The sequence below is a fragment of the Carassius carassius genome, chromosome 37 (assembly GCF_963082965.1).
Source record: "Carassius carassius chromosome 37, fCarCar2.1, whole genome shotgun sequence".
NCBI classification, from domain to species: Eukaryota; Metazoa; Chordata; class Actinopteri; order Cypriniformes; family Cyprinidae; genus Carassius; species Carassius carassius.
In genome coordinates this window covers 27,483,147-27,498,066 of record NC_081791.1, presented here as the reverse complement: position 1 = coordinate 27,498,066, position 14,920 = coordinate 27,483,147, and the positions used below count along the sequence as shown (strand labels likewise).

The 14,920-nt window shown below is 40.8% G+C and overlaps 1 protein-coding gene across 2 annotated transcripts in view; it reads left to right on the top strand.

Annotated features, from left to right (window-relative positions):
- LOC132118560 (polycomb protein SCMH1-like) overlaps positions 1–13,332 on the top strand; it is a 33,375-nt gene extending 20,043 nt beyond the window's left edge. For both annotated transcript variants that reach the window (XM_059528490.1, XM_059528489.1), the window contains 6 exons: positions 894–1,097; positions 1,182–1,343; positions 2,367–2,495; positions 9,243–9,452; positions 10,557–10,711; positions 12,193–13,332. In XM_059528490.1, coding sequence (XP_059384473.1) covers positions 894–1,097; positions 1,182–1,343; positions 2,367–2,495; positions 9,243–9,452; positions 10,557–10,711; positions 12,193–12,318 — 986 coding nt within the window. In that variant the 3' untranslated portion in view covers positions 12,319–13,332. The remainder of the gene's footprint in view (positions 1–893; positions 1,098–1,181; positions 1,344–2,366; positions 2,496–9,242; positions 9,453–10,556; positions 10,712–12,192) is intronic.
- The last annotated feature ends 1,588 nt before the right edge of the window (positions 13,333–14,920 follow it).

Sequence of the window (14,920 nt, the reverse complement as noted above, 5' to 3'; positions counted from 1 at the left end):
CAGACTATCGCCTTAATAAACAGACTATATAGCCCCTATGATAATACTATATTACCACAATAATCAGACATTATGACTACATTAATCAGATTTTGTAAATACATTTATCAGACTATCGCCTTAATAAACAGACTATATAGCCCCTATGATAATACTAGATTACCACAATAATCAGACATTATAACTACATTAATCAGATTTTGTAAATACATTTATCAGACTATCGCCTTAATAAACAGACTATATAGCCCCTATGATAATACTATATTACCACAATAATCAGACATTATAACTACATTAATCAGATTATGTAAATACATTTATCAGACTATCGCCTTAATAAACAGACTATATAGCCACTATGATAATACTACATAAACACAATAATCAGACATTATAACTAAAGTAATCAGACTATGTAACCATAGTTATCAGACCATATGGCCTTTATAATCAGATTATATAGCCACTATGATAAGAATAGTTAACCACAATAATCATATATTATAACTACAGTAATCAGACATCGTAACTACATTAATCAGACTATTTAACCACTTTGATCAGACTGCATAACCATAAGTAGGTTATATAAAGTAACTGCAATAATCAGGCTATATAGCCACAGATAAGACTAGATAATCAGACAGTATGACTACAGTAATCAGACAATATACCCACTTTGATCAGACTACATAACCACAATAATCAGACATTATAGCTGCAGTAATCATACTATAAAACCACAATTATCAGACCACATAACCATAATAAGTAGACTAATCCTAATATATATAAAATATATAACCACAATAATCAGTTTTAATTGCATTTGGTCATAATGTTTCTGTTCAGTAATGTTTACACACACCTGTCCTGTCCGTTTCCATTAGTGTGTGTATATGTGAACAAACACGGAAACTGTGGCCCACATCTGGACCGTAAACAGGTTCAGAGACTGCCAGATCACTTCGGGCCAGAGGCGGTGAATCTGGTTCTGCAGCAGACAGTTCAGGCCTGTCTGGACTGTGCGTACCAGCCCAAAGTGCTTCTGGGATGCCTGCAGAGCCAAGGCGGCGGAGGAGAGGTGGTCAGAGGTACTGATGAGTACTTAACAACAAATCGGATTCAGTCTGATTTTAAAACACTCACAATAATGAAGTGCTGGTTTGTCTCTCTAGTCCGAACAGATGGTGGGAAGCGGCTGGTGAAGCTGCCTTCGGCGTCGAGCTCCGGGTTTGTGTTGCGCTTCCTGGAGCGAGTGTGTCGACACCTTCAGTGTGATAATCTGTTCAGCAGTCAACCGTTAAGTCCACACAACACCTACGACCGTGCTAAATCAGGTACATTTACAGACTGGCCACAAGAGTGTCTGGTATTCTGATGCTGTGAATTGAAGTTGCTTAAGTTGTTGTGTGCCAAATGGTAACTAATGTATTGTTGACTAAAACTATTAAAAATAATTTTAGTTTGAAGCGGAAAGTAAATATTAAATAAAATACAAGGTAAAAATTTACCAAACTGAATTCATATCAATACAAGACGTTTCAAAATATTAATAAAATAAAATACAATTTAATAAATAAAATTAATGAAATAAGACACTCAACAATTTAATTACAATTAAACAAATAAAGAAATCTAAATATTAATACATCCTAAAAATAGTATATAAAAAAATCTAATAATTAACTAAAACTAAAATAAATTCTGAAAATAAACTAATTTAGAATATTCATAAACACTATAATGGTATATAAATAGTACTAAAACTTAATAAAATGACAAACGCAAAATTATTACAAAAACGGAAAACTACTAAAACCAAATTTAAATGAAACTGAAAATAAAAACTAATATAGAATATTAATAAATAATATAATTGTTTCAAAAGAATACAAAAAATGTCAAAACATTAACATTTTAACAAAGAAAATACAACCGAAAAATGTATATATTAAATATAAAATTACGATTAAAAGCTCATTAAAAATATTTATTCTAATTAAGGATAAATAACATAATACTATATAAATAATACTAAAAATATGAAAAATGACAAAGCACATAAAAAAAGAAATATGATAAGATAAAAATAAAAGCCAATTTAAAATAGTATTAAGTATTATAATAGTATATATTGTAAATAAAACTAAAAACTAATAAAATGACAAAAGCACATAAAACGACTAACGCTAAACTGAAAAAATATTAATACCATACTATTATAGTACTGGTGTGTAGATAATACTAAAATAACACTGGTGACAATCTTCTAAACTCTTTTGTGTTGCACAGAAGTCAGTCTTATAGATTTGGGAGTAAATGACTGATGTTGATGTTATTTCTGTGTGTGTTTTGTGTAGTCAAAGAGGAGATGTTGTCAGACGGTCCATCTCTGAGCAGAGGTGTGAAGCGGATCTCCAGAGACTCTCCGCCGTACTGCGCTCCTCTCTCCCCGAAGCTCCTGCACACAGACACACACCCGTCAGAAGGTACAGCAAACACAGACACACACCCGTCAGAAGGTAGAGCAAACACAGACACACACCCGTCAGAAGGTAGAGCAAACACAGACACACACCCGTCAGAAGGTAGAGCAAACACAGACACACACCCGTCAGAAGGTACAGCAAACACAGACACACACCCGTCAGAAGGTACAGCAAACACAGACACACACCCGTCAGAAGGTAGAGCAAACACAGACACACACCCGTCAGAAGGTAGAGCAAACACAGACACACACCCGTCAGAAGGTACAGCAAACACTTACACACACCCGTCAGAAGGTACAGCAAACACAGACACACACCCGTCAGAAGGTACAGCAAACACAGACACACACCCGTCAGAAGGTACAGCAAACACAGGCACACACCCGTCAGAAGGTACAGCAAACACAGACACACACCCGTCAGAAGGTACAGCAAACACAGACACACACTCGTCAGAAGGTACAGCAAACACAGACACACACCCGTCAGAAGGTACAGCAAACACAGACACACACCCGTCAGAAGGTAGAGCAAACACAGACACACACCCGTCAGAAGGTAGAGCTAACACTGACACACAACTGTCAGAAGGTAGAGCAAACACAGACACACACCCGTCAGAAGGTACAGCAAACACTTACACACACCCGTCAGAAGGTACAGCAAACACAGACACACACCCGTCAGAAGGTAGAGCAAACACAGACACACACCCGTCAGAAGGTACAGCAAACACAGACACACACCCATCAGAAAGGTAGAGCAAACACAGACACACCCGTCAGAAGGTAGAGCAAACACAGACACACACCCGTCAGAAGGTAGAGCAAACACAGACACACCCGTCAGAAGGTAACGCAAACACAGAGACACAACTGTCAGAAGGTAGAGCAAACACAGTCACACACCCGTCAGAAGGTAGAGCAAACACAGACACACCCGTCAGAAGGTAGAGCAAACACAGACACACACCCATCAGAAGGTAGAGCAAACACAGACACACACCCGTCAAAAGGTAGAGCAAACACAGACACACACCCGTCAGAAGGTACAGCAAACACAGAAACACACCCGTCAGAAGGTAGAGCAAACACAGACACACCCGTCAGAAGGTAGAGCAAACACAGACACACACCCATCAGAAGGTAGAGCAAACACAGGCACACACCCGTCAGAAGGTACAGCAAACACAGACACACACCTGTCAGAAGGTACAGCAAACACAGACACACACCCGTCAGAAGGTACAGCAAACACAGACACACACCCGTCAGAACGTAGAGCAAACACAGGCACACACCCGTCAGAAGGTACAGCAAACACAGACACACACCCGTCAGAAGGTAGAGCAAACACAGACACACACCTGTCAGAAGGTACAGCAAACACAGACACACACCCGTCAGAAGGTACAGCAAACACAGACACACACCCGTCAGAACGTAGAGCAAACACAGGCACACACCCGTCAGAAGGTACAGCAAACACAGACACACACCCGTCAGAAGGTACAGCAAACACAGACACACACCCGTCAGAAGGTAGAGCAAACACAGACACACACCCGTCAGAAGGTACAGCAAACACAGACGCACACCCGTCAGAAGGTAAAGCAAACACAGACGCACACCCGTCAGAAGGTAGAGCAAACACAGACGCATACCCGTCAGAAGGTACAGCAAACACAGACGCACACCCGTCAGGAGGTACAGCAAACACAGACACACACCCGTCAGAAGGTAGAGCAAACACAGACACACACCCGTCAGAAGGTAGAGCAAACACAGACACACACCCGTCAGAAGGTAGAGCAAACACAGACGCACACCCGTCAGAAGGTAGAGCAAACACAGACGCACACCCGTCAGAAGGTAGAGCAAACACAGACACACACCCGTCAGAAGGTAGAGCAAACACAGACACACACCCATCACCCGTCAGAAGGTAGAGCAAACACAGACACACACCCGTCAGAAGGTAGAGCAAACACAGACACACACCCGTCAGAGGGTAGAGCAAACACAGACACACACCCGTCAGAAGGTAGAGCAAACACAGGCACACACCCGTCAGAAGGTACAGCAAACACAGACACACACCCGTCAGAAGGTACAGCAAACACAGACACACACCCGTCAGAAGGTAGAGCAAACACAGACACACACCCGTCAGAAGGTACAGCAAACACAGACACACACCCGTCAGAAGGTACAGCAAACACAGACACACACCCGTCAGAAGGTAGAGCAAACACAGACACACACCCGTCAGAAGGTACAGCAAACACTTACACACACCCGTCAGAAGGTACAGCAAACACAGACACACACCCGTCAGAAGGTACAGCAAACACAGACACACACCCGTCAGAAGGTACAGCAAACACAGACACACACCCGTCAGAAGGTAGAGCAAACACAGACACACACCCGTCAGAAGGTAGAGCTAACACTGACACACACCCGTCAGAAGGTAGAGCAAACACAGACACACACCTGTCAGAAGGTACAGCAAACACTTACACACACCCGTCAGAAGGTACAGCAAACACAGACACACACCCGTCAGAAGGTAGAGCAAACACAGACACACACCCGTCAGAAGGTACAGCAAACACAGACACACACCCATCAGAAAGGTAGAGCAAACACAGACACACCCGTCAGAAGGTAGAGCAAACACAGACACACACCCCTCAGAAGGTAGAGCAAACACAGACACACCCGTCAGAAGGTAGAGCAAACACAGACACACACCCGTCAGAAGGTAGAGCAAACACAGTCACACACCCGTCAGAAGGTAGAGCAAACACAGACACACCCGTCAGAAGGTAGAGCAAACACAGACACACACCCCTCAGAAGGTACAGCAAACACAGACACACACCCATCAGAAGGTACAGCAAACACAGACACACACCCGTCAGAAGGTACAGCAAACACAGACACACACCCGTCAGAAGGTACAGCAAACACAGAAACACACCCGTCAGAAGGTAGAGCAAACACAGACACACCCCCTCAGAAGGTACAGCAAACACAGACACACACCCGTCAGAAGGTACAGCAAACACAGACACACACCCGTCAGAAGGTAGAGCAAACACAGACACACACCCGTCAGAAGGTACAGCAAACACAAACACACACCCGTCAGAAGGTACACCAAACACAGACACACACCCGTCAGAAGATAGAGCAAACACAGGCACACACCCGTCAGAAGGTACAGCAAACACAGACACACACCCGTCAGAAGGTACAGCAAACACAGACACACACACGTCAGAAGGTAGAGCAAACACAGACACACACCCGTCAGAAGGTACAGCAAACACAGACACACACCCGTCAGAAGGTACAGCAAACACAGACGCACACCCGTCAGAAGGTAGAGCAAACACAGACGCACACCCGTCAGAAGGTAGAGCAAACACAGACGCACACCCGTCAGAAGGTACAGCAAACACAGACGCACACCCGTCAGAAGGTACAGCAAACACAGACGCACACCCGTCAGAAGGTACAGCAAACACAGACACACACCCGTCAGAAGGTAGAGCAAACACAGACACACACCCGTCAGAAGGTAGAGCAAACACAGACGCACACCCGTCAGAAGGTAGAGCAAACACAGACACACACCCGTCAGAAAGTAGAGCAAACACAGACACACACCCGTCAGAAGGTACAGCAAACACAGACACACACCCGTCAGAAGGTACAGCAAACACAGACACACACCCGTCAGAAGGTACAGCAAACACAGACACACACCCGTCAGAAGGTACAGCAAACACAGACACACACCCGTCAGAAGGTACAGCAAACACAGACGCACACCCGTCAGAAGGTACAGCAAACACAGACACACACCCGTCAGAAGGTACAGCAAACACAGACACACACCCGTCAGAAGGTACAGCAAACACAGACACACACCCGTCAGAAGGTAGACCAAACACAGACACACACCCGTCAGAAGGTAGAGCAAACACAGACACACACCCGTCAGAAGGTAGAGCAAACACAGACGCACACCCGTCAGAAGGTAGAGCAAACACAGACGCACACCCGTCAGAAGGTAGAGCAAACACAGACGCACACCCGTCAGAAGGTAGAGCAAACACAGACACACACCCGTCAGAAAGTAGAGCAAACACAGACACACACCCGTCAGAAGGTAGAGCAAACACAGACACACACCCGTCAGAGGGTAGAGCAAACACAGGCACACACCCGTCAGAAGGTACAGCAAACACAGACATACACCCGTCAGAAGGTACAGCAAACACAGACACACACCCGTCAGAAGGTAGAGCAAACACAGACACACACCCGTCAGAAGGTAGAGCAAACACAGACACACACCTGTCAGAAGGTACAGCAAACACAGACACACACCCGTCAGAAGGTAGAGCAAACACAGACGCACACCCGTCAGAAGGTACAGCAAACACAGACACACACCCGTCAGAAGGTACAGCAAACACAGACACACACCCGTCAGAAGGTAGAGCAAACACAGACACACACCCGTCAGAAGGTAGAGCAAACACAGACACACACTCGTCAGAAGGTAGAGCAAACACAGACACACACCCGTCAGAAGGTAGAGCAAACACAGATACACACCCGTCAGAAGGTACAGCAAACACAGAAACACACCCGTCAGAAGGTAGAGCAAACACAGACACACACCCGTCAGAAGGTACAGCAAACACAGACACACAACCGTCAGAAGGTACAGCAAACACAGACACACACCCGTCAGAAGGTAGAGCAAACACAGACACACACCCGTCAGAAGGTAGAGCAAACACAGACACACACCCGTCAGAAGGTAGAGCAAACACAGACACACACCCGTCAGAAGGTAGAGCAAACACAGACACACACCCGTCAGAAGGTAGAGCAAACACAGACACACACCCGTCAGAAGGTAGAGCAAACACAGACACACACCCGTCAGAGGGTACAGCAAACACAGACACACATACACACACACCCGTCAGAAGGTACAGCAAACACAGTCGCACACCCGTCAGAAGGTAGAGCAAACACAGACACACACCCGTCAGAAGGTAGAGCAAACTCAGACGCACACATGTGTGAAGGTACAGCAAACAGAGACACACACCCGTCAGAACGTAGAGCAAACACAGACACACACCCGTCAGAAGGTAGAGCAAACACAGTCACACACCCGTCAGAAGGTACAGCAAACACAGACACACACCCATCAGAAGGTAGAGCAAACACAGACACACACCCGTCAGAAGGTACAGCAAACACAGAAACACACCCATCAGAAGGTACAGCAAACACAGAAACACACCCGTCAGAAGGTACAGCAAACACAGGCACACACCCGTCAGAAGGTACAGCAAACACAGACACACATCCGTCAGAAGGTACAGCAAACACAGACACACACACACACACCCGTCAGAAGGTAGAGCAAACACAGACACACACCCGTCAGAAGGTAGAGCAAACACAGACACACACCCGTCAGAAGGTAGAGCAAACACAGACACACACCCGTCAGAAGGTACAGCAAACACAGACGCACACCCGTCAGAAGGTAGAGCAAACACAGACACACACCCGTCAGAAGGTAGAGCAAACACAGACACACACCCGTCAGAAGGTAGAGCAAACACAGACACACACCCGTCAGAAGGTAGAGCAAACACAGACACACACCCATCAGAAGGTAGAGCAAACACAGACACACACCCATCAGAAGGTAGAGCAAACACAGACACACACCCGTCAGAAGGTAGAGCAAACACAGACACACACCCGTCAGAAGGTAGAGCAAACACAGACACACACCCGTCAGAAGGTAGAGCAAACACAGACACACACCCGTCAGAAGGTAGAGCAAACACAGACACACACCCGTCAGAAGGTACAGCAAACACAGACACACACCCGTCAGAAGGTAGAGCAAACACAGACACACACCCGTCAGAAGGTAGAGCAAACACAGACACACACCCGTCAGAAGGTAGAGCAAACACAGACACACACCCGTCAGAAGGTACAGCAAACACAGACACACACCCGTCAGAAGGTACAGCAAACACAGACACACACCCGTCAGAAGGTACAGCAAACACAGACACACACCCGTCAGAAGGTAGAGCAAACACAGACACACACCCGTCAGAAAGTAGAGCAAACACAGACACACACCCGTCAGAAGGTAGAGCAAACACAGACACACACCCGTCAGAAGGTACAGCAAACACAGACACACACCCGTCAGAAGGTAGAGCAAACACAGACACACACCCGTCAGAAGGTAGAGCAAACACAGACACACACCCGTCAGAAGGTACAGCAAACACAGACGCACACCCGTCAGAAGGTAGAGCAAACACAGACACACACCCGTCAGAAGGTAGAGCAAACACAGACACACATACACACACACCCGTCAGAAGGTACAGCAAACACAGACACACACCCGTCAGAAGGTAGAGCAAACACAGACACACACCCGTCAGAAGGTAGAGCAAACACAGACACACACCCGTCAGAAGGTACAGCAAACACAGACGCACACCCGTCAGAAGGTACAGCAAACACAGACACACACCCGTCAGAAGGTACAGCAACTACATAGTAGTTAGGACCACTGAATATAAAGAGGGACCAGAATTTCTATTGAATTATGAAGAGTTGTGTGTGTGTGTGTGTGTGTGTGTGTGTGTGTGTGTGTGTGTTTGTGTAGCGGAGACTCTTCCTCCAGAGCAGAATGGATTACTGAAGGAGCAGCGCTACATGGACTCCGCCTCTAATTCCATGACGCCCCGCCCACAGACCTTGAGAAGCACCTCAGAGTACCAATCACCACCCAGCAGCCCGTATTACCATGGCAACGGCCCGCCTCTACGCAGACAGGCCTCCAACCCCGTCACACAGACACACAGACGAGTGGAGGGTGAGACGCCACTGAGATCATTTCAGATCACTCTCAGAATATGAATTAGTTTTCATTTTACATTTTCTGTTTTTATTTCAAGTTGTAGTTTGTTTTGTTTTTTTTTTTTGCTTTTTTTGTCAGTATTTTTATTAATTTATATTTTAAGTATAGTAAATGAACTATGAAAATGAGACATAAAGCTGAAATAAAATTTCAAAAAAGGTTTTTATGGGTTTTAGTTTCAGTTAGTAATAATAAACCTGTTGCAGACCCATATAATCACAAATCAGAACACATAAATTATTACAAAACATTACATTTTTTCTATAAATAAATTAAAATAAAAAATAATTATGAAAAAAAAAAATACAGAAAAAGATTAAATATGTCATGTAAGTGGTTAAATTATTGAAATATTGACTTAAAATCTCTTAAAATCAAGAAATTATTTCAGTATTACATGTATTAGTATATATTTATGTGCATGCTAATGCTTTATGTTTTTATCTTAAATTCCTGGTAAATACTGCTCAGATTTTTTTTGTTCAAATAATCTGAAAGGTATTGAATACATTAAATATTATACATATATTTAAAGTATAAATATTAAAAGCATGTACTTTATTGGAAGTATAAGTAATAAATATTATATAATATTAATTGAGTATAGACTTTATTCACTATAAAATATTTGGAGATAGATATATCATAGTATTATATATGTACGTATATACATATATATATATAAAATGTACACATACGTTTTGCAAAAAAAATGCTTATACTATTTATATTTATTTGCATGCCGTTTTGAATGTCTATTGTTGGTAAATAAATCATTTGTAAAACATTTCATTCACTGGATCATACAAAATAGATATTTTTTCACATGGTTATTTAATATATGCACCATTTTAGTATCAAAATGTTGACAGAAATAACTATATTAAAATATATATTCTATTTCAGAAGAGTAATCATGTTTTTTTCATGTTACGACACCTTTAAAACCTTCTTCACATCTCCGTCACGTTTCAGAAACGTCTCAGAAAACCTGACAGAAGCATCAAAGAAGAAAACACATTACATAATCACATTAGCATCTCTCTCTCTCTCTCTCAGCCGCCAGCTCCACCACCGGTCCTGAGACACCAGCCGACCTTCCCAGAATCCCCGGCAGGAGCCCGTCTTCCTGGTCCATAGAGGAAGTGATGCAGTTTGTGCGGGACGCGGACCCAACAGCGCTGGCTCCACATGCAGAGCTCTTCAGAAAACACGTCAGTGGCCTTCACACCAGTTAACTCCTTTCTTAAGTGCTAGTGTTAAAATAGTGTGCAATCTCACATCTAGGTTACGGGTTCAGTTCTCAGGGAATGCATCAAGTAATGCATTTTTTAAAAAACTTAAATGCAATGCAAATCACGTCTGGCAAATGCACAAACGCATGCAAACACAGACTCAGGCTTAAAAAGTGAGCATTAATCAAACCCACTCTTCTAAAATATTCTCTCGATTGCATTATGTGTGGGGAGCCTAACTCGTTTTAGCAAATATGTTCATTCATACAGTTTATTTTTGAGTAAATTAAATTATTAAAATGACATTCAATACAGATTTTCTCAAAAATCTTTAAAATATTATTTATTAATAAAAAATAATATTATCAATAAATAATTAATATTAATTATGGATATTCATTAAATGATGTTTATTATATTAAATACATTTTAATATTTCTGATGCGTCTGATGTTTTTTGTCATCGATATCATTTATATACAGCTCATATTGTTAGTTGTTTAAATGATATAATCTGGTAGGTAGTTAATACAATTTGTTTTATTAATAAATGTATAATAATACAATTAAACACTTTATTTACTATTAAATAATTTACTTAGCATATATTTAATATTTATTTTCAGCTACATTTTTTTTAATAATGTGAACTAAAAGGTATTTAAAACATGCATTTATTTAAATAAGTATTTAATATTCAAATTATAAAGTTTATTTACTATAAAATTATAACTAAATAAAAAAACACATGTATTTTTTATTATATATTTACTGCTGACTGGTTTTTAAAAGGCCGATTAGACTGTATTTGCATTAAGTAGGTTGCAGCACAGTAAAATAACAAGCAGAGTCTAAAAGTAATCATTCAAATTAAACAAAGAATGCATACTCTTTTCAACATACTATGATTTGGGACATACTAATTCTATTTTTTAACACTATTTGTGACCCTGGAGCACAAAACCAATCATAAGGGTCAATTCTTTTGAAAATGAGATGTATGCATCATCTGAAAGCTGAATAAATCATCTCTCCAGTGATGTGTGGTTTGTTCGGAGGACAATATTTGTCTGAGATACAACTATTTGAAAATCTGGAATCTGAGGGAGTAAAAAAATCTAAATATTGAGAAAATCATCTTTAAAGTTGTCCAAATGAATTCTTAGCAATGCATATTACTTATCAAGAATTATGTTTTTATGAATTTACTAAATATCATGGAACATAATCTTTACTCATCCTAATTATTTTTGGCGTAAAATAAAAATTTATCTTTTGATCTATACAATGTATTGTTGTCTATTGCTACAAATATACCCCAGATATTTATTTTTTTAGTATGTATGTGAATAGCATTTTTAGATGGTATGTGAATTGGGACGCAGCACCCGTCTCATGAATAACAGAAAATTCTGTGTTTGGCGTGGAAAGAGTTAACTGTGTTAAAACTCAATCTGCAGGAGATCGACGGGAAAGCTCTGATGTTACTGAGGAGCGACATGGTGATGAAGTACATGGGTCTGAAGCTGGGACCGGCGCTCAAACTCTGCCACCACATCGAGAGACTCAAGCAGAGCAAGCAGTGAAGCAGCACACGGACAGAACACGCTGCTGGGAAACATTAACACACACACCTGGACGCTCATCTGCAGCCAGAGCACACTGTGAGGAACATTAGTGCTGTTCTCTGGGAACGACCGGTGCGTTGGGGATGCCATCTCGTCTCCCCAAAGACGCAGACGCTTTACGGGCCGATCATCTCACCGATAGTGCTGGTGTTTGAGTCTGGCGTTGGCTATTTATCGCTCTACCTCCCTGTGACGTCATACAGCTGTTTCTGGAATCACTTACAGCCACATGAAAACGTTTCATTCGTGTATTTTAGTTCAAACAAAACACGTCATGTTTCGTAACCCTAAAGGAAAAGTTCGGCCAGTCGTCATTATTTACAGTCCAAACCCGTGCTTCTTTGTTTTTTTCCGTCGAACACAAAAAGAGACGTTTTGTAGAATGTTCACGCTGCTCGTTTTCATGCAGTTCTGCTACATTGGTGGAATCATTTTTGACCAGACAGACGCTTTAAACTGTTTGTTTTCATTTGGTTGGAGATTTAAGTTGTTCACTGGTAAAAAAATTACTTTAATGTTTGGAAGATTACGTCAAAATAATATTAATAGCATAGTTTGGAACCAATAGATTTAAGTAAATCGCATCAGAACGATAAAAAAATTCAGGCCTAAAATTGGCATTTATGTATTTGAATTGTACATCAAATTTTCATCCTTTTGGATTACACAGTTTTAATATTAATGTAATAGTAAACATAATGCAATTTATATTTGTCAAGTCATGCATGAATTAAAAAAACGGAACAGATTTTTGCCGTCAAAATCATGGCATGGTTATATTTGAAAATTTAAATATTTTCAAAATCCATTTATTCAAACCGCTTAGAATCAGCATAAACTGTTAATTGTGAAAACAGTTACATTTATTCCGTTTAAAAGTATAAACAAGGTTAAATGTGACGAGTGGAACAAGCAATACTTGATTAGTTAAAATGTATGAGATCAAAATTACACATATATGTGACCCTGGAGCACAAAACCAGTCTTAAGTCTACATTTTTCCAAGTTTTTTCTGGAATCTGAGGGTGCAAAAAAATCTAAATATTGAGAAAATCATCTTTAAAGTTGTCAAAAGAAGTTCTTAGCAATGCATTTTACCAATCAAAAATTACGTTTTGAAAGATTTACAGTAGCAAATGTACAAAATATCTTCATGGAACATGATCTTTACTTAATACACTAATGATTTTTGGCATAAAAGAAAAATCTATGATTTTGACCCATACAATGTTTTTTTTGGCTATTGCTATAAATATTCCCCAGCGACTTAAGACTGTGCTACAGGGTCACATATATATTGTATATAATAATACACATATATATATATATATATATATATATATATAAAATATATTAAGCTAGTTATTGTGTATTTAATTTATTAGTGCTATTAAATAAATCTGACCCGTTTTATTTATGTACTGTATGACTGACACATATGCATCTCATTGTTTATTAATGTTAAAACTGTGAAATCTAATCTTTTACTTGCAATTTAAATACATGTAGGCCTTTTTAGTAATGAAATACTGTGAGCGAAACGCGCTTCTGCTTTGAAAAACCTCAATATCAAAAGTTTGATCATGTCGTGTATCTACTATAGTTTTCAGTACACTGTGTTTTTCCTCTATTGCTATGTATTTTCTCTTTCGACTCTGAGTTTAGTCTGGAGTGTGGATGTCCCAGAGCGTTGTTTTGAGAAGATAATGCTTTCGAGATAACGCTGTTTGAGTTGGCCTCGGGTTTGTTACAGAAACTCGTCAAGCTCTTATCTGGGGAATGTTTGAATTGACTTGTGTTACGAAGTCACTGAACAGTATTCAAGAAACCGAAACGCAGCATTCGATGAGGAAATGAACGAGAGAATGGGAAAGTCGTCAAAACTGGTTCATTTCAACGAAGCGTCGCTGTAGACGGTTCATTAGAAATATCACTAAAATAGTAGGAATGTGACGTGATTAACTCCGGCTTTATCTCGAAGTTTCTGTTGATATTTGATCATTTTCATTGATAGATCAGACGTCAGTGGCGTATTATGTATGGGTTTAACCATAAAACTCAGCAACAGGAATGTACAATTTTGTAGAAAAGAAATATTTTAAGCTAAACACGTTGTCTATGGAGGTGGGAATACGTTGCGTTACGTCACGAGGGGCTGTTTATCTCGGATTCGTTGTTTAATATACCTTGTAATAGCTATATTAATATCCATTTTAAATAGCTATGTTCAAATTGCCTTGCTTTACTTTGAGACTTCTCAGGTTTTTTCCCCATCTTTTGTAGCGTAGCATTTCAAGTTAGTCGTGAATGTGATCGTTTAGACTCCTTTGTCGAACTTTTTGTAAAAAAAATCACATGTATTCGTAATGTTGTGCCATATAGATTCATCAATGATTGAATATCAACACCTGTTATGAAAAAAAACACCCACACGTGCTTCTTGATCTTGATACCAGAGACGTTTTTAATCATGAACTTTTTAAAGCTGATGCAATTCGTCACGTACACATTTTCAACGATACAAATAATAAATAAATAATTTAAAACATCACCAGACTCG